This window comes from Lotus japonicus, chromosome 1 (genome assembly GCF_012489685.1).
Source record: "Lotus japonicus ecotype B-129 chromosome 1, LjGifu_v1.2".
NCBI classification, from domain to species: domain Eukaryota; kingdom Viridiplantae; phylum Streptophyta; class Magnoliopsida; order Fabales; family Fabaceae; genus Lotus; species Lotus japonicus.
Window position 1 is genome coordinate 5,125,844 of NC_080041.1, and position 21,510 is coordinate 5,147,353.

The following is a 21,510-nucleotide window of genomic DNA, read 5'->3' on the forward strand; positions in this document are numbered from 1 at the left end:
TGAACATATTTTTGCATTGTTTTGAGAGTGTAATATATCAATTCTTATTATGTCTTGATCACCCTTGTAATCAATTCTTATTATTATAACAGATTTTCCCTACCCGTGATGATCTTATCAATTGGGTTCATGGAATTGCGATTGAAAATGGATATGTTACGTTGATCACAAAGTCAGATTATGGTGGGAATGGAAGCAGAAAAGCTTATGTCATGTTGGGGTGCGAGAAGCATGGTAAATATGTTCCTTATAGAGACCCTGACCTTGTTGAAGGGACGAGATCACAAAAGACAGGTTGTCCTTTTAGACTAAAAGGACGACCTAGGAAAAATGGCATAGATAGAGATTGGCGGCTAAAGGTGATGGAAGGTATACACAACCATGAACCAGCTAGGTCACTACTTGGGCACAATTTTGTTGGTCGTCTAAAACCCGGAGAGAAGGAGCAAGTGGAAAAAATGACAAGGAGTTGGGTTCCACCGAGAAAGATGTTGTTGACTTTGAAGGAAAACAATCCTTCAAACTTGACTACCATATCTCAGATTTATGGTGTTTGCAAGAGGTTAAGAAAATCCCTCCGCGGGGGATTGACAGAAATGCAACACTTGTTGAAAAAGTTGGACGGTGACAAGTATGTCCACTTTGAAAGACATGAGCCTGGATCGGAAGTCATTAGAGATGTATTTTGGGCTCATCCAAATGCTATCAAACTGTTCAACACATTTCCGTATGTAGTGATTATGGATTGCACATACAAGACAAACAAATATGCAATTCCCTTGCTTGAGATTGTTGGACTGACTTCCACAGATAAGACATACTCCATAGCCTTTTGCTACATTGTTAATGAGGGCACAGATGACTACGTTTGGGCACTGGAGTGTATGAAGTCTCTATTAGCTGATCAAGCCATGTTGCCTAAGGTGATTGTTACTGACAGGGATCTTGCCTTATTGAGTGCTGCTAAGCAAAGCCTTCCTAACACTACACATTTATTATGCTTGTGGCACATCAACAAGTGTGTTTTGGCAAAGTGCAAACTCTATGTTGGCACAGATGATTTTGCTGAGTTGGTTATGATGAAGTGGGCAGAGGTGGTGGATGCTGCAACAGTTGAAGAATTTGAAGTGAAATGGATGCAATTGTTTAATATGTGCAAGGCAAAATACAGCAACTTTACCTCCTATTGTTCTACTACATGGTTGGTTCACAAGGAGAAATTCGCCAAGGCATGGACAAATCATGTGATGCACTTTGGAACAACAACAAGTAACAGGTAAAAAAATTACATGAGCTTAATTTATGCGTTGTTTGTTCATTTGATAGATTGTTGTTAATAAGATATCTATTTGTTGTTTGCAGGGCTGAGGGTGCACATGCCAGTTTGAAGAAGATGTTACGGGATTGCAAGGGTGACCTGGCCACTTCATGGGATGCGTCGCATAGTTTGACATGTAATCGACATACTGAAATATTAGCATCGTTTGAGCGCAGTATTCACAGAATTGATCACATTTTCATGTTCCCATTTTACACAAATATTAGAGGATTTGTATCAAACAAATGCCTGCAGCTCATCGACGTTGAACATATAAGAATGAAGTCCTACGGCGGATGCGATTGCTTGTTGAGAGAGACTCATGGACTACCTTGCGGTTGTGAACTTGCAGGTCACCGGTCAACCACTCTCTTGTCAATTAATTCTATTTGTTATTGAAAGTGACACTTTTGTGAACTTGCAGGTTATGAAAGAATTCCATATGAGTCAATTCATCCATTCTGGAAGAGACTGAGTTGGGAGCATGTACCTGAACCTGTTGCAGATACTACCAGCAACCATATTTGCGGCATGAACCATGGAGATATGCAACCAGAAGTTGAGGCATTGACACATTATTTCAGTTCTTTGGATACTGGAGGGCAGAGTATGGTAAGGAGGAAGCTTCAAGCGATCTATTGTCCTGAAAGCAGTTCACTTTGTACTCCTGCGGTTAAGATAAGGTCCAAGCGCACTCTTAAGGCGAATGAGAAAATACCACCCAAGAATAAAGCAATAGGATCCTTGACTCGTGATCTTTCAGGTTTCGAACATGTTGATAGGGAGATCAGAGAGGCAAAGAAGGTTTCACAACCACCAAAGAAGAAAAAGCGTGTGAAGAAGTCTGATACAAGCTATTTCATGGGTCATTTTCCAGCCTTTTTCCACCCATATATACAAACAGTTCAGAATGTTGAGGATGATGGTAATTGTGGCTATAGAGCCGTTGCTGCATTACTCGGACTACCATCAGGTGAGGAAAGTTGGTCATGGGTTAGGGCAGCGTTGATAGAAGAACTTGAACGACACAGAGGGTTGTATGATGAAATGTGGTCCAGACATGTGGTTAATGCCTTACATTCCCGACTCACTCTTCCTTCTGGTGATCCGGCTACCGATGATAAATGGATGCAACTGCCAGAGATGGGATACCTTGTAGCAACCAGGTTCCAAGTGGTTTTCATATCCATCTCCTCTACGGGTTGTTGGTCATACCTTCCACTAAGAGGAGAAGGCCCACCGGATGTACATCATGTTATAGCTATTGGTCATGTGATAAATCACTTTGTACAGGTATTTTTTGATTGAGTACACTAATATCCAATTGGTGAATTGATTTATTGTATTTGCAAGTTATCTAATTTTATTGTTATTCTCTATAATGTAGCTCCATCTAACTCCTGGACATTCTATGCCGCCAATTGCTCTCCAGTGGGAACGGTATGTTGATCCTACATCAGTAAGCTGGTGCGCCCCATATGGTACACGTTTAGGCAGATTCACATCAGAATTCGAAGCTTGGCTTGTTACTTTTGGTGTTCCTCTTAGTCACCAAAGCTATGTAGACATCACCTCAGATTGACACCACACTTTTGTGTGATATTCATTTGTAAACGCTCTATAATATTAATCTGATGGGCCTTGCCTTTATGATGTTCATTTGTTGCTTTTAATAATATTAATTTGATGGTCATTGTTATATTGATGGGCCTTATTATTTTGAATCAGCATCAGGGATAATTAACATAGACAACCACTCTGTCATCAGAGTCCTGTCATTTTCATCCACCCCATCATCAGAGTCCTGTCATTTCCAACCACCTCATCATCAGAGTCCTGTCATTTCCAACCACCCCATCATCAGAGTCTTGTCATTTTCATCCACTAAATGACGAACTTGAAACCTGACATTACTATCTACCACCAACCAACCCCAACCACACTTGTATTATCCACCAAACACCATAAATCTTTTGACCATTCTGCTATAAATCTCTCTGGGTTCTTTATTCTTCTTCATCCTTTTCTTCATGTCTTGCTTTCGAAGATAAAAAAAAATACAATGGAACAAGACTGGGATGCATTAGTCCGCCGTTGCAAACATCAAGGCAGCACTTCTAGCAGCTCTCGTCCTCTCATTCCTGGGCCAGCTGGCGCCGTCCAGGCTGCCATGTATGGGCGTAGATCCAACCCTAACACACTACTCATTCCGACCCAAGAATTTGTGAGGCGTGCGCTCGAAGACAGATCAACCGAAACCGATCCTGATTTCAACTCAAATGCTTGGCTTACAGCCCTGCAATTGGTGGAATCTGCCACTCCGCTGGGCACAATCACAACGAATGTTGAGAGAGTAGAGAGTGTTGTTGCTGTTATTAAATCATGCACTCCCAATGGTTTCGGAGATGCCAAAGTTACCCTCAAGGTATTTGCTCGCTTTTGTCCAGCTTCTTTAACCGTCAATTTGTTGTCTCATTTTCTCTCACGATTGCATTGATTTAGGACCCTACGGGCACCGTTGACGCTAGCGTCCATCGCAAGGCCTTCACTGACGGGGAATTTAGGAATGTCATAACTGTTGGATCTGTTCTTGTTCTCCAAAAGGTCTATTACCTTAAACATTAATCTTGCTTCCTTTGAACAAGTACGCATTAATCTTTTAAATTTGCAATTTACTTGCAGGTTGCTGTGTTTGCACCGAGTAAATCTGTTCGTTATCTGAATATAACGTTGCCCAACATAGTCAAAGTATTTCCACAGGATAGCGGACCCCACGACTTCATCGATATCACTGAGGATTAATTTTGTTTTCGTGTTGCTTCTGAATAATTTCGTGTACCCTTTAAACTGTTTGCCATGAATTATTTATGTTACTTATCCTGCCTTTGATTATTTACGGTGTAGTTATACGGGTTTTTTTCAATACAAGAGTCGGCATATAATGAGTGAAAATAGAAAGCATGATTAATATAAAGAGAGTCCTAATACAAAGAGTCACATGTCATAATATAAAAATACAAAAAAAATATACAAATATACAGTCAATCACTCGCCCCGACCCCTACCGGCCCCTCTACGACCTCTAGGTCCACGGGCTCTGCCTCCACGGCCTCTGCCTCCACGCGCACCCTCTGCAGGAGCACCCTCTCCACGGGCTCTGCCTCCACGGCCTCTGCCTCCACGCGCTCTGTCTCCACGACCTCTGCCTCCTGCAGCTCTAGCTCCTCGGACAGCAGCAAAGGCTACCCCCTGGGTACCAATGAAGGCATTGGATCTAATAAGATCCAGCGCCCTCTCAGTGAGGGATCGGGAATGCGTGCCCTCTGCAGGAGCATCTGGCACCTCAAGTGACTGCTCCAACAAGTCCACGGCCCGACGCATAACAGTCTGCAAAAATAATGTAGATACATTAGATACAAATAAAATATCATGAACAAAAAATCACAATTGAATGGAAAATAAAATTCAAACTTACCACCGCACTGAACTCCTCCCTCCTATCATCAGGAATGATGAACCGATGGGACACAGCGCTGTACCACCTCATGTAATCCTCCACAGCCTCTCCCGGATATGTAGCGGGGATCCCCTGAGGGCGGAGGTGCGGCGCAAACTCAGCAAAGGCAGCATCTGCGGTCTCAGCAAGGGACCCAGACGTCTGGATCTCAGAGGGGTGTCGAGGGACATCCTGTATGAAGCCAAACTGACGCAGAACCCTCTCTGGTAGATGCCGTCGAACAACACGGCCAAATGGCGACCGGATGTAGCCAGAATACATGGCCCTCAGATCCCGTGGTCGATGACCCCGATGGTCCTCAAATGGGGTCCATATAATGTCATCCACCGTCAGCTCATCGAGCATGACTCGCCTCTCATCAAGGCCTGCATGCCCGACCCGGGACATAGCCCACCGCCGTGCCCTAGGCTGGTCCTGCGAGTACTCCGGATCCCCCCTACGGATAATGACGCGGTCAGAAAGGTACTCGTAGACCCATCCTAGCAGGAGCGAGCTAAAACCTCCCATCTGGGCCGTCCCCCTCCTGGACGCTCGACTAAGCTGGTCGTATAGCGTAGCGAGCGCAATCGCGCCCCACGCGTACTCGCACACTCGACCAAGATCCTCCAACATCCCTATCCAGTAGACGGTCGTATGGTAGCCTCCGCTCTTGCTAGCAAAGAGCGTGGCGCCTAGCTGGTTCACCAGCCAAATCCGTGCAGCGTCCTCATATCGGTGCTCTACAATGAAGTGAATTAAGTTAATAGTTTATAACAATACAATAATAATAGATACAAAGACAATACAATAATAATTAAGACATACCCGCCAACGCAGCCTCATACCGGGTCTGCAAGACCCCAAAGCAATAGTCTGGGACCTATTCGTATCAAACTCAGCCTCATAAATACCAACAGATCCTCCCATCAACTGAGCACAGAGCGCTGCACACTCGTCCCTCTCCCCCCTCCCAGGCGTATAGAACCTCGACCCCATGGGGAGATGGAGAAGAGCCGACACGTCGTCCAAGGTGATAGTCATCTCCCCGAACGGCATGTGGAAGCTACTAGTCTCCTCATGCCATCGCTCCACAAGGGCCAAAATAAGGCCTGCATCTGTCACCGGGTAGCTGCAATAGGGTAGCTGATGAAGACCCGTCTGCTCAATCAACTCTCGAACCCGCCTGTGACTGTCTGAATCACCATCACAAGCAAGGTTCCAAACCTTCCCCCCAGCTGTGGCCACCTTCAACTGTCGACGGTCCACATACCGCTCGTCTGTGCGTGGGAGTGCATGCCACGCCCAGGGAGCCTTGTGATCAGCATAATGGGTGAGGAGCGATAGCTCAACAGGCCCCCCCCGGAAACGGCGGCAACCTCTGGATCAGGTCCTCCTCGCCACCCTGTGCCCCCTGCTCCCCCTGCTCTAGCGGCAGGACATCAGCATCAACAGTAGGCGGAGGAATACTATCCTCGTCAGATCCTCCCATGCCGGATGAGGCCTCGCCTGATGACTCCTCGCCGGAAGACTCCTCGCCTGAGGACTCCTTGCCTGAGGACTCCTCGCCTGATGACTCAACCATGGGAGAGGGCGGAGAATCAACTGTAGGTATCTCAACCGTGGGAGACGGCGGATAATCAACCAGAGGAACCTCAATCATGGGAGACGGCGGAGAAACAACTGGAGCTGAAGCCTCCAACGCCTGAGAGGTTGCAGCATGATCGCCGCGCCGGCTAGAAGCATGTAACCGCCGGTGTCTATCCTCAGTAGCCCCGACATCCTCACTAGAAGCATGAGACCTCTTTCTGTTCTTCATTCTCACTATATATTCAGAGCAAACATTCACTATATATACCATTTCAGCCATAGACAGAAACATGATGCAAGCAAATGGAAAATTCCTAGAATTTTATAAGTACATAGATGATAATCGGATCGCATGTGGTTTATGCATGCTTGGATCAACTTTTATTTTCCTAATAATCAATTATGGCATCTAGAAACTACTCACAAATGCTTTGGAAACCTTCTATAATTGATTATGAACCCAGAATCAATTATAAGTGTTGGGTTTGGTTCTGAGATGAATACGGAAAACTTTTTTCCGTATTCAATACGGAAAACTTTTTTCCGTATTCAATACGGAAAACCATGTTCCATACTGAATACGGAATACCATTTTCCATATTCAATACGGAAACCTGTGATCCGTATTTACCCAGAAACGTCATTAACCACAATGAGCTATCGGCCTTAAACCCAAACCACATTCAAGACATTTCAGCCAACAATACCTCTACACAAGCAACAATCGACTACCCTAGGGTTCAATGATTAACATAATTTCAAGTTAAATGGGGAAAATCCAAAAATCCTTACCTCTAGGTTTCAATTCTGAGAATGGGGTTGTGAAGAGCTTTGATGGAGATGATGGAACCTTTCAAGTACACGGTTCAAGCAAGGGGAGCGACAGAGATCGAAGGTTGAAGAGGGGAGAAGAGCTTGACAAAATACGGAATGAAGTTTGAAATGGGTTTGAATAAACCCTTGCCGGTTTACATACTAATATAATACGGATATAAGACTTCCGTATTGAATACGGAAATGTTTCTTCCGTATTCTATTAAAGGGGGGCGTTCCAGTAATTTCCCCACTTTAAGTGGGGCGGGGAGCCCCATAGGGGGGGCCCCAAACCCAACTCCCCTTTCTCAGCTATCCTCTTGCTTCTTCTTGAAGCCCTAGCTGAGCCAATTGAGCCTCTTCTTTTTTTCATGGTCACACTGAAGTGCAATTAGGAAAAGTATAAATAAGAATAATACAGGGGATTCATGTCAAAATAGAAACTGAGAAGCAAGCAAACACCACAAAAAAATTTAGAATTTAAAGGGTTTGTATGATTTCTCAGAAATTTCAATTAAAAATTGAAAATTTAAAGCATAATTTTTTTGTATGAAAAGTTACAAAGCTAACTATGGAGATGATGAGAAGAGGGATTGTGAATTTCAAAAAGTACCTTGGAGAGTCAGAGTTTTGGCGGCATAAGAACGAACTTGTTGTGTTGATGGTGTGGCTCCATGAAAGAGAGTTTTCACAGGATCTTAATCAGATTGTTTGTATTTAATATTGTTTTTCACTGTTTCTCATTTCAATTATTACTGTATTTTTTGTTTTGTTTTGAATTTCAAATTATGCTGTCAAAAAGCTAGTGTATTGCATAAGAATTTTTTTGAAATATTATAACTGTTTTTTTACCCATAATTAAACTAAAAATGGCAACAAATTATTAATTTCTTTGTTTCGGCTTTAATTGTGAACTTGCTTAAAGAATTGGATGGATTTCCTTATCAAGCATAGTATTTGCTTTGTTCTTGACCTAAATGGTACTTGATGAATTATTATTCTCTAAAATTAGGGTTCAAATTCTACTGGTACCTAGATACCAAACAAATGATCAAAGAGAATTAGAAGTACTTGTTGCATATTTTTCATATGGCACTTGTTACAATTTAGTCCTCATGCATTTCTGTGTCTTTGAGGTGAGTTTGTGAGCTTGATCAGCAGTTTTGAAGGCACAGCGGAGAAGAAAACAATTAAGTAATAAGAACCAAATAAAACAAGGCTTAATTGCACATTTGGTCTCACACGAATTACGTTTTTGCATTATTGGTTCTACACGAATAAAAATAGCAGACGGAGTCCTAAACGAATTAAGGTGTAGAATTAATTTAATTTTTCTCGTTACAGTTATTGTTATTTTTTTGTCTTTTGAATTTCAAATTATGCTGTCAAAATTAAATCTAGTGAATTGCATAAGAATTTTTTGGAAATATTAAAACTGTTTTTTTACTCATAATTAAACTCAAATGTCGCCCCGTAAGATAGCTCAAGTGGTAGGAGCTGAGGGATATATGAATTGGACAGGAGGGTACAAGAATCGATTCCTGGCTGGTGCAATTTATTTTTCGGATGTATAAAAAAAAACTAAAATGACAACAAGTTATGATTTCATTGTTTCGGCTTTGATTGTGAACTTGCTTAAAGAATTGGAATAGGTTTCCTTATCAAGCATATTTGCTTTGTTCATATGATAAAGAGAATTAGAACTTCTTGCTGCATATTTCCATATTTGCTTTGTTCAACAAAAATAGTGATCAGAGCTCATTACAATTTACAATTTAGTCCTCACACATAGGCAGATTTCTCTTTGAGGTGAGTTTGTGAGCTTGATCAGAAGTTTTGAAGTCACATGTGAGAAGAAAAATAGAACAACTTGGTATAGTTCTTATAAGCACCATCCATATTATCCATTCTCACCGTAAAAGCAACCTCCAAATTTGGTGAACTGGTTTTTGAATGTAGGATAGGATCTGCTACCCCTTAAATTTTTTGGGTTATAGTACATAACTTGGATTCAATTAGTCAAAAAATAGTATTAGATTCAATTAGTCAAAAAATAAAGTATTAGAAGTAACCTATATCCTTACCTTGAGTGGACATTCAAAACCTCAATATTGTCTCCTTTCACAGCATCCTTCAATGAGATGATGTTGGGAATATGAGGAATAACCTCAAATGTATCTTGAGTCCCACGAACCTTAAATACATTGAATCCATACTTTTCAGGTTCATAGTAGATAAAGCAATTGCTGGAATGATACATCAATATAGCAGCTCCATTTTTAAAGTGCTTTACAGGCCAATATAAACCACCATAAGGCAAACGATCTATGCCCATAGTAACAATGCTAAAAATCTTAGTCCATGATTCTCCGAAACCATATTTCTTCATAATCCACATCTTGACAGGAGAAGATGAAGAAGATGAATCACATATATAAAGAGAGCCCCTTAATTCTCCCATGGTGATATTCCTTGTATCAAACTTCTTATCATATAAATGGGGAGGGGAGGGGAAGGATTGGAACCGCTCACTTCCAAAGTCAAAACTCAATATTCCACTGTGATCTAAGCCAATCCAAATCCAATGAAGTGCCCCCCTCACACAAGTAGGAAATCCAAGACATTTAAAATTCCTTGGATATCCAAGCAATCCAAAATCCCTACGATCAATGTCAACATTTTTCCATGTTGATGTTCCTAGTGTGTGCATTTGAACAACCATAAATTTATTAGTCACTTGCAACCCCCAATATTTGTTCAATATTCTTACCACCTTATATTCATTAGTTTTGGGTTGGAAACCGAAACCACAGCATATTTTTTTTCTAGGTGCCACTGCCAGATGCTATGAGTATTATCAACTCTAGTACCGTCTGGAAGTCTTATGAACTCACCAGTAATTGGGTTGCAAACAACAAAATAGTTACCGCCCAAATCAGACAAACCAAGCAAGCCATTACAAGAATTCACCGCAGCAAACTTATCCTCTTCTGCCATCCTAGAAATATATTGTCTCTGTCTTCCCCTTCTCTCGTTCTCATCACTTTTGTCCTAAACTAGTCTGACACCACGAAGAGGAGGCTTGAACTTTTGCTCAAGCTTAAAATGACAGTTGCATTCAGGTTGAATAGAGAAGCTCTCACAGCAACAGAATTGGTCATCATCATCATCATTATTTTCAATCATTTCAGGCTCAAACTCAAGAAGGTGCAGGATTCTTGACACTAGATGCGGAGCCTTGGTCCGAATCATCAAACCAGCCGGTGCATGCTGAAAGTGCAATTTGGCAAAATTCGGGTCAGAGATCAAAGCTTCCCAACTTGTGCAAACACATTTACAAATGAGAATAGACTTAATGGGAAGTCTAATCAGAATGTCTGCAATGAAGTGAGCTGGTTGATCAGCAAAAGAAGCCCCAAGTTGTTGACTTTCTAGCTCATCATCAACTTTCCCAGCTACCCTTTTGATTCTTCTGGTATCCCTCACAATTGCAGAGCCAATTGAGCCATTTCTTCTTTTCATGGCCACACTGAAGTGCAATCAGGAAAAGCAAAATAAGCATAACACAACATATTCAAGGGATTCAATCATGTGAATGGCAAAAAGTACCTTCGCAAATGCAATCGTGGGCACTATTCTTTCATCATGAAGAGGTGCACTGCAGGGTTTTGGAAACATGCGAATTCGAATTTGAATTCATAATAATCTGGTTGCGAAGATTCTCCTCTGAATCAGGAAGTGGAGAGAATATGGTCTGATGAAATCATTTATACAGGGGGCTTCAAGTAATCGCGATCGTTGGTTTTAGGCCAAGCAAATACTTGCGGTTTAACATCGCTACAATTACTGGCGGTTTAAAACCACTACAATCCCTCGCAGTTTGAAACCGCCACAATCGCTCTATATTTCGCGGTTTTAAACCGCCAATACAACACGCGTTAAAAAAACGCCACTACCCGCGGCTGAACACCGCCACTATCACACACGTCTTAAACCGCCACAATCTGTCGCGGTTTTCAACCGCCACAATCTATCGCGGTTTTAAACCGCCACAATGTTCACGGTTTTAAACCGCCACTATCTGTCGCGGTTTAAAACCGCCACTATGAGTCGCGGTTTAACACTTCCACTAACGCGGTTTAAACCGCCACTATGGTCGCACATGCATAAATTGATGGCAATAGGACGACAAGCTTAGACAAAAGAAAGCAGCCACTCCCACCCGTTATCTTTCTTTCAGTCACACCGCAAAAAGCATCTTTAATCTTCTCAAATATTTGACACTCAAACATACTCTGCACCCACAATTCTATTTTCAGCCAGCAAATTAAACATAACACCCACAGACCCTAAAAGAAAAACAAAGTTCAGGTACAAGATTCCACAATCTCTGCTCATACAATTCCTCATGGCTCCAAAACTCAACTACTACAAAGACTGAACATGCCAAACAGATTGCAGAATCAATAAAGAACGCAATCATAAAGCTGCCAATCCAAAGCCTCATGTACTGATGAACATGTGTTTCATCAAAAGACTTATGACTACCATGGAGAGGCACATAAACAACTACAGAAACTGAATTATACACAATGAGAAATGCGTGCAGGCATATGACAAAATATAAAACTCATGCAAGAGAAGATTTTGTCATTTGAATTAGTTTCATTCTGAAATTAATAAGGCTAGCTAATTAACTTGTAATCCAAGTAAACGCATTTGACTACAGACCTTAAGTTGCTTCATTTGAAGTAAGTGTCTAACTTGTTGGAATGAAGTAAATTCCTCTCCCTGTTGTGAGAACATTGTTGAAAAATATGCTTGATCGTGATGGAAATCACTTTCCTTAAAGTATTTCAAGCACTCTTTGAATTTCGTCTTAGAGTTTGGATGCAGGAATACCCAGAATAATCAGCCTTGATTCGAGTCTGCACAAGACTAATGAAAACTCGATAAGCAGCGAAGTATTTTTCTGGAAAACAGAGGATATAATTGTATGTTCTGAATTCTGAACATGCACTCTATTTATAGGCAAAAACAGAACAATTTATAAGGTTGCGACCCTTCATAAATTATGTCTGTTACCAACAAATATGTGAATAATTGCGACCCTTCATGAACAGGTGCAAAATTCGAATTCCAAAACGACCAAAACAAACGGACGTTACGGCAACCGAGTCGTCGTCGTCGTGCTAAAGTGCCGTGCCGTCTACAAGACGCCACTAGCGCCTCTACGCCCACGCCGGTGGCGACACCGGCGAGGGGTGGTGTGAATGGAACATGTGGCATAAAAGCTTGGGACCACCAAACCATGCACATGTGACACTATATCCTCTCTTTGTCTCTTTGTTGAATGGTTGGCATTTAATGATATATAAATGCTTTGGAAAGTTGCTCCACTTTCTATGTGGGACTTCATTCCAATCCATTCAATGCAAAATCAACACATTTGTCATTTTTGAACACTATGTAATTATTACTCCTTGAGTAATTATTACAACAAACATCCTTTCATTCTATCTATAGAAATTTTCACTAAAATGACAAAATAGAAAGATCAGTAGCAATTAGCAAACACAGATTGCTCCAAAAGTATGACATGTCCACAACTTAAGCAGTACAAAAATGATGTAAATGAGGCATTTAGTAAATCGATGACATGAGACCAACTTCAACATCTTGTCCTATCTCAACAATTCAAAAGAAGATGACCAGAATTTCAATTTACCAAGTTTTTGAGTAAGTACAAATTTAGTCCTTTAACATTTATTTTCATTCTTTTGTTCTCTGACAAAATTTAATTTAAAACTTGATTGTATTTTTATTTCTATTAAAAAAATATCAGAAGTACAAGAAAGTGCAACTATTATATTGATACGCAACGATAGCACAATCACAAAATTTTAAATATGTTTTTGAAATTATGTTTCCTTTTATCACATTAGTGAAAGGAAATCAAAATGTCAATTTTATTAATAGCATTTGAAAATTTCAAATATCAATCTAGAAGTTTAAAAGAAAGTATAAGGCACCACTGATTATATATAAATACAGGGTGGAGAACCATGGCAACATATGAAAGTATATCTTAATATATAAAGTGTCATAGTCGAATGCTAATAGAAAGCATACAGACAAGTTGTTCTTGATGCCAGGTCATGTATATGTTTTTGTAAATAATAGACTGAAGATATGTACTGGGCTACTGCCACTTGATTTGCTTGGTACAGTTTCAATCGATGCAAACGTATAGAAAAGAAAGCTTGTAACTTGCTTATGTTCCAACTATGGGGATTAGAAAACTCAATCACCACAACTCTTAAATTGGCATATCCTATACTCTGCAACATCAGATAGATTAGAAAAATTGAAGGAAAAAAGCTGAGGGGAACTCATGTGGTGTCTGATGCATTGTCTGGTAAATTTGACAGAAGCATAAAAGAGGATACATGCTAATAGGAAGTGATAAAAATAATAATCACAAATTGATAAAAACCAATTTAATATATTGAATATAGTCCACCAATGGATAAAAGTATAAAACAACACTGGCCTTGGAAATCTAGCACATATTTCAGAAGCAAAAGCTATAAAATTAATTTTCCAGCACCTGGAAACAACACTTGAAAAAAAATGAAGATCCAATACAAAGTGTAAACAATGAAAAATAGTATACCTAAGAGGCCTTAAATAATACTCACATTCAACTATACACAGTTCTAAAAGAGACAGTAGGTGTAATTTCAAATTCAAAATGGAACGAAACGTCCTTTAGATTAAAAGATCAATGACCAATGTATATCTTGGAAAAGTATGTGTGGCAAAAAATAGTGGATTAAAGAACTCCACTGTAAAGTAGTAGCTAGATTGTTCTTAACTCAACTTGAACAATAATAGTGAGGAAGATCCAATGGAAATTGAAAACTGATATGTCAAGTATTGTGATAAGAACAACACGTGGTTACTGAAGGTTAATAGCAATGACAAAAGAGAAGGTGGTGCAGTGAATATGCTGTAGTGAATATTTTCACATGGCTATATAGTTCTTCGGATTCAATATTATAATTACTTATGGTGAAATGCGAGCTAAAACCATAGTGGGAAAGGAGAGCCATAAATGAGAGATAGAAGGAATATCATCTCTTCTCATGATCAAAAACAAAAAGGAGAGCCATAAGGAGTAAAAACATATAAGAAAATTACACTGATCATGCAAAAATTGTTGTGGTGTTCTTTCTGTCAACCTGGCTTATGTAAAGATGGAACTAAAAAAAGGGTAACTTGCTACTTTAAAACTCTAGCCATGGAGAAGTCCAGTGGAATTGATAAAATAAATTAGTATTTCATTATATACTAAGATTTAGCATCATATTCGCATACAGAAAAATCCTTTAAGACAGAAACATAAAATTTAGCAATTGAGGCCGTGAACCCAAATTTGAAGAGTTATATCTCTTTCATTTAATATCCATTTCATGCATTGATAAGAATCCATACTTTTCAGGTTCATAGTAGATAAAGCAATCACTGGAATGATACATCAATATAGCAGCACCATTTTTTAAGTGCTTTACTGGCCAATATAAACCACCAAAAGGCCAGCGGTCTTTGCCCACCGTATCTATGCTAAAAATCTTAGTCCATGATTCTCCGAAACCATATTTCTTCATAATCCACATCCTGACAGGAGAAGATGAAGAAGATGAATCACATATATAAAGAGAGCCCCTTAACTCTCCCATCGTGATATTCCTTGGATCATACTTCCTATCAAATAAATGGGGAGGGGAAGGGAAGGATTGGAACCTCTCACTTCCAAAGTCAAAACACAATATTGCACTGTGATCAAAACCAATCCAAATCCAATGAAGTGCCCCACTCACACAAGTAGGAAATCCAAGAAATTTAAAATTCATTGGATATCCAAGCCATTGAAAATCCCTAGGATCAACGTCAACATTCTTCCATGTTGATGTTCCTAGTGTGTGCATTTCAACAGCCATAAATTTCTTAGTCATTTGCAAACCCGAATATCTGTTCAATATTCTTACCACCTTATATTCATTAGTTTTGGTTTGGAAACCAAAACCACAGTATTTTTCTTTTTCTTGGCGCCACTGCCAAATGCTATGAGTATTATCAACTCTAGTACCGTCTGGAAGTCTTATGAACTCACCAGTAATTGGGTTGCAAACAACAAAATAGTTACCATCCAAATCAGACAAACATAGCAAGCCATTACAAGAATTCACCACAGTAAACTTATCATCTTCTGCCATACTAGAAATATATTGTCTCTGTCTTCCCCTTTTCTCGTTCTCATCTCTTTTGTCCAAAACTAGTCTAACACCACGAAGAGGAAGCTTGAGTTTTTGTTCAAGCTTCAAGTGACAGTTGCATTCAGGTTGAATAAAGAAGCTCTTACAGCAACAAAATTCGCCATCATCATCATTTTCAATCATTTCAGGCTCAAACTCAAGAAGGTGCAGGATTCTTGACACTAAATGCGGAGCCGTGGCCCGAATCATGAAACCAGTTGGGGCTTGCTGAAAGTGCAATTTGGCAAAATTTGGGTCCGAGATCAAAGCTTTCCAACTTGTGCAAACACATTTACAAATGAGAATAGACTTAATGGGAAGTCTTATCAGAATGTCTGCAATGATGTGAGCTGGAAGATCAGCAAAAGAAGCCCCAAGTTGTTGACTTTCTAGCTCATCATCAACTTTCGCAGCTACCCTTTTGATTCTTCTGATAGCCCTCACAATTGCAGAGCCAATTGAGCCATTTCTTCTTTTCATGGCCACACTGAAGTGCAATCAGGAAAACTATAAATAAGAATAACACAACACACATGCAAGGGTTTCATATCAAAATAGAGCTTGAGGAGCAAGCAAACACCACAAACAGAGTTCTTTTTTCTTCCTTTCATTCAGTTTTTTTACAAATTTCTGTGAAAACTTAAAGGGTTAGTTTGATGCATTCTTCCATTAAGCATGAATTTTTGTGTGAAAAATGAAAAAGCTAATAATGGAGATGATGAGAAAAGGGAATGTTGTGAGTGGCAAAAAGTACCTTTGCAAATGCAATCGTGGGCACTATTCTTTCATCTAGGATCTCCCCGGAGAGAAGAACAGCGACCCAGGAAGAGGTGCAGTGTTTTGAATTTGAATTCAGGATCTCGATTGATTGCCCTCAATGAGGAGAATTTCACGGCTGGGATAAGCAGTGGCATTTCTCAGAATCTGTTGAAGATTCTCCAATGAATCAGGAAGTGTCAATCCCTCAAATCAAGGAGTTTAAGGTTATGAGCAGGTACCAGGTAGTACAAGTTAATGTTTTTCTATATTTATGTTTGTAACACATAGGATTGAGGAACATAAAATTAAAATTATATAATAAAACATTTAAAGAAATTGAAATAAACATAAATTTGTGTTTAACTTTATTAATTTCCTAACCAAAAAAAAAAACTTTATTAATTTCCTATAATAATCATAGTCATGTAAAAAAAAAGGCATTGAAAAAAATAGTCACGGATTAGACCAAAGACTCAAAGAGTGATTTGAGAAGAAAAGGTTTCAATAGTTTTTTTTACACTGATAAATTACACCCTTTATGGATTGATTATTGGACCTCCCACCCAACTCACATGTCTCCTAACTCTTATCACTTGAGCTATCATTTGGGGAACAATGTGTCAATAGTTTTAATCAATTAATTAAATAGATATTTATTTCCTGTAAGAAAAATTCTAATGTGAGAGAGTGAGTTTTTGTCAGAAGTGTCTCATTGGTCAGAATGATGACTCTTTTTTATTAGGCTTAAAAGCACTTTTGGTCCCCACGAATGCCTTTTGTGCAAAATGAGTCCCTAAACTTTAAAAATAGCATTCTTGATCCCAAATGTTATACTCTGTTAACAGTTTTGGTCTCTTTTCCCTATTCCGTTAGAAAACTAACGGTTTCTGGATTTTCCAGAAAATTCATCAACTTCTTCATCTTCTACATACATCATTCAATCATCTTTATCATATTCTTAAAAAAAATCTAAAATGAATCTCGCAGCATCCTTTCTTCTTCTTCGTGAGCCTTATCCCACTCTCTATGAGTCTCGCTTCCTCTCTGCTATCTCTCACAAATCTCGCTTTCTCTCTTCTTCCTTGAGCCTTGTCCCTCTCTCTGTATGAATCTCACTTCCTTTCTTCTTCACAACCTTGGCTCAGTGGCTTACCCATTCACCCACATGCGTCGAATGAGTAGATCTAGTGGTCCTCTACAACGCAAAGGTCGAATCTTTTCAAGATTTGGTGGTGAGGGAACCCAAATCAAGTGAAAACACAGATTGAGAGAAAACCCAAATCGAGAGAGGACACATATTGAGAGAAAACTAGATCGAGGTGGGTGGGTTCTCCGTTTTTCTCTTCTTCTCTATTATACTCTTCGAGGTGAGGATGGAGAAAATCGGTTCTGGGTTTACTGTTTTGGTTATGGGTATGTATAACGCCCCGATTTCTCGATGGTCACTTTAGTAACTTTTTCCAAAAACGTGTGTAAATTTTTGTCGAAATAAAACCTTTTAATGACAGTAAATAAAAGATAGAATAAATGCCGAATAAACTTCATTTTATTTAATAGACCAAGGCTTTTTATTACATCAAGACTCAATAAAGGAAACTAATGCTTTCAACCTTACTTGAGCTCATCCACATACACGATGGCTTTAAGTAGGTATCGAGCCCTAAAACAACACTCGACCTCACCCCCAGTACAGACTCAATTATCCCACTCAAAACCCGACTCATAGGCCGCGTGCCCTCCAAGGCCTCCAACGCTCGCATCATATCGTCTCGCATCCTCTGCTCTCGCCAGCCCCATAGCTGAACCATCGGTCGCGTGGTGGATGTCTCGAGCCTTGCCGTCGTCCACATCAAGCAGGTGCATGGCCGCATCTCGACTGATCACACACATGCTTGTTGTCTAGGCGTTAAGCGCCCCAAACAACAAACAGCAAACAAGCAAGGGTCAACACAAGTTCTTCTCTAAGCTAATATTCACAAATAGGGGAACTATGCCAAGCTCTAAGTTGCACAAGTATGGGGGTCTATCTCGTAGCTCTAAGTTATTGTCAGTCAATGCTTGTGCATATGCATGCAGACGCTTTGGATATCCATAAGTCAATCCCTCATGGAAAGGCAGGACGAACACGACTCCACGATCGGGGTTGGACACCTCCAGCGCACCGCTGCCCAACAACTTGATGATCGGGGTTGGACCTCTCCAACGCACTGTCGTTTCACGTTCGTCCTTTGTTCAGGTCCATCCCGTGAACGTCACGACTGACTAGCCCTGTCCAGGTCACTAGCAGTGGCCAACCAAGCCCAGTCCAGGTCACTTGGCCCACAAATGCATGCCATGCAAGTCAGTCATCATCACTAGGCCCTAAGCCCATCACGTTCATCTCATATGAACAAAATATCGTAACATAGTAACTTGCATGCATATCAATAAAAGTAGATTGTGAGACCCAAGTTTTTAAGCTTAGAATAGATTAGTAAAATTTCTTATTCACGAGTAATTTCAATGTAACGTGAAGTAATGAAACTGGAGAAACGTTTATTATATGGAATAAGCGTATGGAGAGGATATTTCACGAGAAGGTTAAGGACAAGATTCGAATCGACAGAACTTATGACGCAAGTATTATTCGTTTACGCCTAGGACAAAACCCTAGGAAAAGATTAATTTATACCCTTGGAACACTATAGGAAAATATTCCAAAAATCTTCAAGAGGAATATAAGAATTTCTCTTATTCCTTTCCATAACAAGCGTTTCGATACGAAACCCTGGAATGTACGAACGTCCGATTCTAATCCTCGGAGGTTTGCCGAAACCAAAACCCTGATAGTTCAAGAAACCTAAAATCAACGGACGATGAAGACTTTTTCTATTCGGAGCTTCAAATAAAGATTTCATCCGCGTGCGCCCACTCTAATTGACGTTCCAAATCTTTCTTCAGAAGGAAGTTTCTGCATCCGAGGTCAAGACCATAAAGTGCATAAAGTGCATTTTAAGCCGGTAAACATTAAAAACAAGCCTCGAAAACCAAAAATTATACTGATATTTCTTTGAAGAATTAGAAGATTCAGCGGGAAGAATATCGTGTATAAAATACGTTGGAATCAGTAGGAAAAATCGGAATCGCGAAATAATCATTTTCTCACGTTTTCAATTTCCTATATATATATGACTTCAAAAAAAAATCAAAAAAATCAAAGCTTCACAAACACACACACGGCCGTGGGGAGCAAGGAGGAAAAAGGAGAAAAGTGATTTTGCCAATTCTTGACCGATCGTCGTTCCGCTCGTTGCTACGCGTAGACCTCGAGGTACTGATGTTTTTCCTTACCTCTGATCGTAAATTCTGTCGCTTTTCTCTATGTTTTTCTGTGCTCAAAGTTTTGAGCTTTTTGTAAAACTGTCCAAATAACTTGATTTTAGTGTCTAAACTTATTCCCTACGTGCTCCTGAGCATGTTTAGCGGATTACATTTTGCCGAATCTCGTCGAATCACCGCAGAACTTCAATTCTGCTCAAAAACCCATTTTTATGCTGAGGTTCCGCTTTTTGAATCAGAAACTCTCGTCTGAGCTTAGCGTCAGTAGGATTAGTTTTTATAAATGTCGGTAGGATCACGCTCATCCAATTTGTTTTTCGAAATTCTGATTTTGAGTTTCCGAGCTAAAAATATTGACCAAAATACCCCTGCGACAGTTTTCGATCCGATAATTTTTCTGAGAGTTTCCCTGGCCTAGATATCGCCTAAGAATACCTAGGAATTGATTTAGATCGAAGAAAAAGTTCGAAAACCCTATTTTCCATAGTGGCCGTAACCTATTTGCTTGGATACCGTGTCTAAAAATAATTTTTGGGTCCCTATGACCTGAGCCATTGCGTAGCTCTTTCAATTGTCGAAATTTTGGCGTCGGTTTCGTGTCATTCCGAGTTCTGTAGCTCGAGTTATTCTCGTTTTAGCGAACGGAGTTTCCGTTGTCAATTTGTGCCTAAATAGGAACTCTGAAGCTTTAGAGGCTTTATTTACGATTTCGATTAGTATTATTATATCGTGCTACTTCTAGTGTAGCTTGTGTTGATGAATGTTTTCTTTGTTCTAGGTTCGCAATTTCCATGCCCAACTTCTACTCACGAAGGTAAGGGTAACTCAGTTTTAGCGCGTCTTTGAGTCCTGCCTGCTTTTATTGCACTGCATGCGTTTGAGATGAAGATGTTTATATTGATTGGCATTGGATTATGATTATTATGCTTGCAATGTTGTGTGCTTGCTTATGTTGACTGTTTCTGAGGCTTGTGCCAAATGTTTTCTGAAGGCTTCGGCCGAGTAAACTTATTGAGACGTGTGTCTCCGTTTTCTGAGAGGCTTCGGCCGTTTACTGGTTTCTGTCATTGAACTGAGTTGTTATATGTTGAAGTTGATAATATGAATAACATGTGGTTATCCTGATTTGATTATTGGATTTGAGATTGTTGTTGAGTGACTACTGAGTTGGATGAGATGTTTTGGTTTGCTTGAAGTGGCGTTGGAGTGGATATTTTCACATGACTGTCCCGTCTTTCGAGACGTTATCAAGTGGTAGTGGAGTAGATATTTTCACATGACTATCCCGTCTTGCGAGACGTTATCAAGTGGCAGTGGAGTGGATATTTTCACATGACTGTCCCGTCTTTCGAGACGTTATCAAGTGGTAGTGGAGTGGATATTTTCACATGACTATCCCGTCTTGCGAGACGTTATCAAGTGGTAGTGGAGTGGATGTTTTCACATGACTGTCTCGTCTTTCGAGACGTTATCAAGTGGTAGTGGAGTGGATATTTTCACATGACTATCCCGTCTTGCGAGACGTTATCAAGTGGCAGTGGAGTGGATATTTTCACATGACTGTCCCGTCTTTCGAGACGTTATCAAGTGGTAGTGGAGTGGATATTTTCACATGACTATCCCGTCTTGCGAGACGTTATCAAGTGGCAGTGGAGTGGATGTTTTCACATGACTGTCCCGTCTTTTGAGGCGTTATCAAGTGGTAGTGGAGTGAATATTTTCACATGACTATCCCGTCCTTCGAGGTGTTACACAGGGACAGTGGAGTGGATATTTTCACAGGACTGTCCCGTCTTGCGAGACGTTATTGTTGATTGATATTGTTGAGGATTGTCGATACCTGATTTGTTGTTATATTGTTGAGGATTATTGATATCTGATTTGTCGTTATATTATTGAGG

The 21,510-nt window shown here is 40.1% G+C and overlaps 3 protein-coding genes and 1 pseudogene across 3 annotated transcripts; 1 reads left to right on the forward strand and 3 right to left on the reverse strand.

Annotated features, from left to right (window-relative positions):
- The first annotated feature begins 1,590 nt into the window (after positions 1 to 1,590).
- Positions 1,591 to 2,327, forward strand: LOC130747655 (uncharacterized). The gene is made up of 3 exons (XM_057600683.1): positions 1,591 to 1,670; positions 1,743 to 2,150; positions 2,260 to 2,327. The coding sequence occupies exons 1-3, from the start codon at positions 1,598 to 1,600 to the stop codon at positions 2,325 to 2,327; spliced, it is 549 nt and encodes a 182-aa protein (XP_057456666.1). The 5' UTR covers positions 1,591 to 1,597.
- Positions 2,328 to 4,257: 1,930 nt separating this feature from the next.
- LOC130733172 (protein MAINTENANCE OF MERISTEMS-like) lies at positions 4,258 to 6,116 on the reverse strand. Its single transcript, XM_057585282.1, has 3 exons — positions 5,640 to 6,116; positions 4,794 to 5,554; positions 4,258 to 4,705 (listed from the first exon to the last, which is right to left on the reverse strand). The coding sequence occupies exons 2-3, from the start codon at positions 5,445 to 5,447 to the stop codon at positions 4,364 to 4,366; spliced, it is 996 nt and encodes a 331-aa protein (XP_057441265.1). The 5' UTR covers positions 5,448 to 5,554; positions 5,640 to 6,116; the 3' UTR covers positions 4,258 to 4,363.
- A 3,178-nt stretch (positions 6,117 to 9,294) lies between these two features.
- LOC130747735 (F-box protein At3g07870-like) lies at positions 9,295 to 10,736 on the reverse strand (annotated as a pseudogene).
- A 3,935-nt stretch (positions 10,737 to 14,671) lies between these two features.
- On the reverse strand, positions 14,672 to 16,012 carry LOC130747807 (F-box/kelch-repeat protein At3g06240-like). The gene has a single exon (XM_057600884.1). It carries the CDS (start codon positions 16,010 to 16,012, stop codon positions 14,672 to 14,674), a length of 1,341 nt encoding a protein of 446 aa, XP_057456867.1.
- Positions 16,013 to 21,510: the final 5,498 nt, after the last annotated feature.

Excerpts from the sequence above, each read along its gene's own strand:
- LOC130747655 (XM_057600683.1), top strand. The coding sequence starts at position 1,598 with ATGAAGTCCTACGGCGGATGCGATTGCTTGTTGAGAGAGACTCATGGA. Across the intron at positions 1,671-1,742 it reads TTGCGGTTGTGAACTTGCAG|GTTATGAAAGAATTCCATAT; the intron begins GTCACCGGTCAA and ends GTGAACTTGCAG. Across the intron at positions 2,151-2,259 it reads ACCACCAAAGAAGAAAAAGC|AGCCGTTGCTGCATTACTCG; the intron begins GTGTGAAGAAGT and ends TTGTGGCTATAG.
- LOC130733172 (XM_057585282.1), bottom strand. The coding sequence starts at position 5,447 with ATGTTGGAGGATCTTGGTCGAGTGTGCGAGTACGCGTGGGGCGCGATT. Across the intron at positions 4,706-4,793 it reads GGGAGGAGTTCAGTGCGGTG|ACTGTTATGCGTCGGGCCGT; the intron begins GTAAGTTTGAAT and ends TTATTTTTGCAG.
- LOC130747807 (XM_057600884.1), bottom strand. The coding sequence starts at position 16,012 with ATGAAAAGAAGAAATGGCTCAATTGGCTCTGCAATTGTGAGGGCTATC.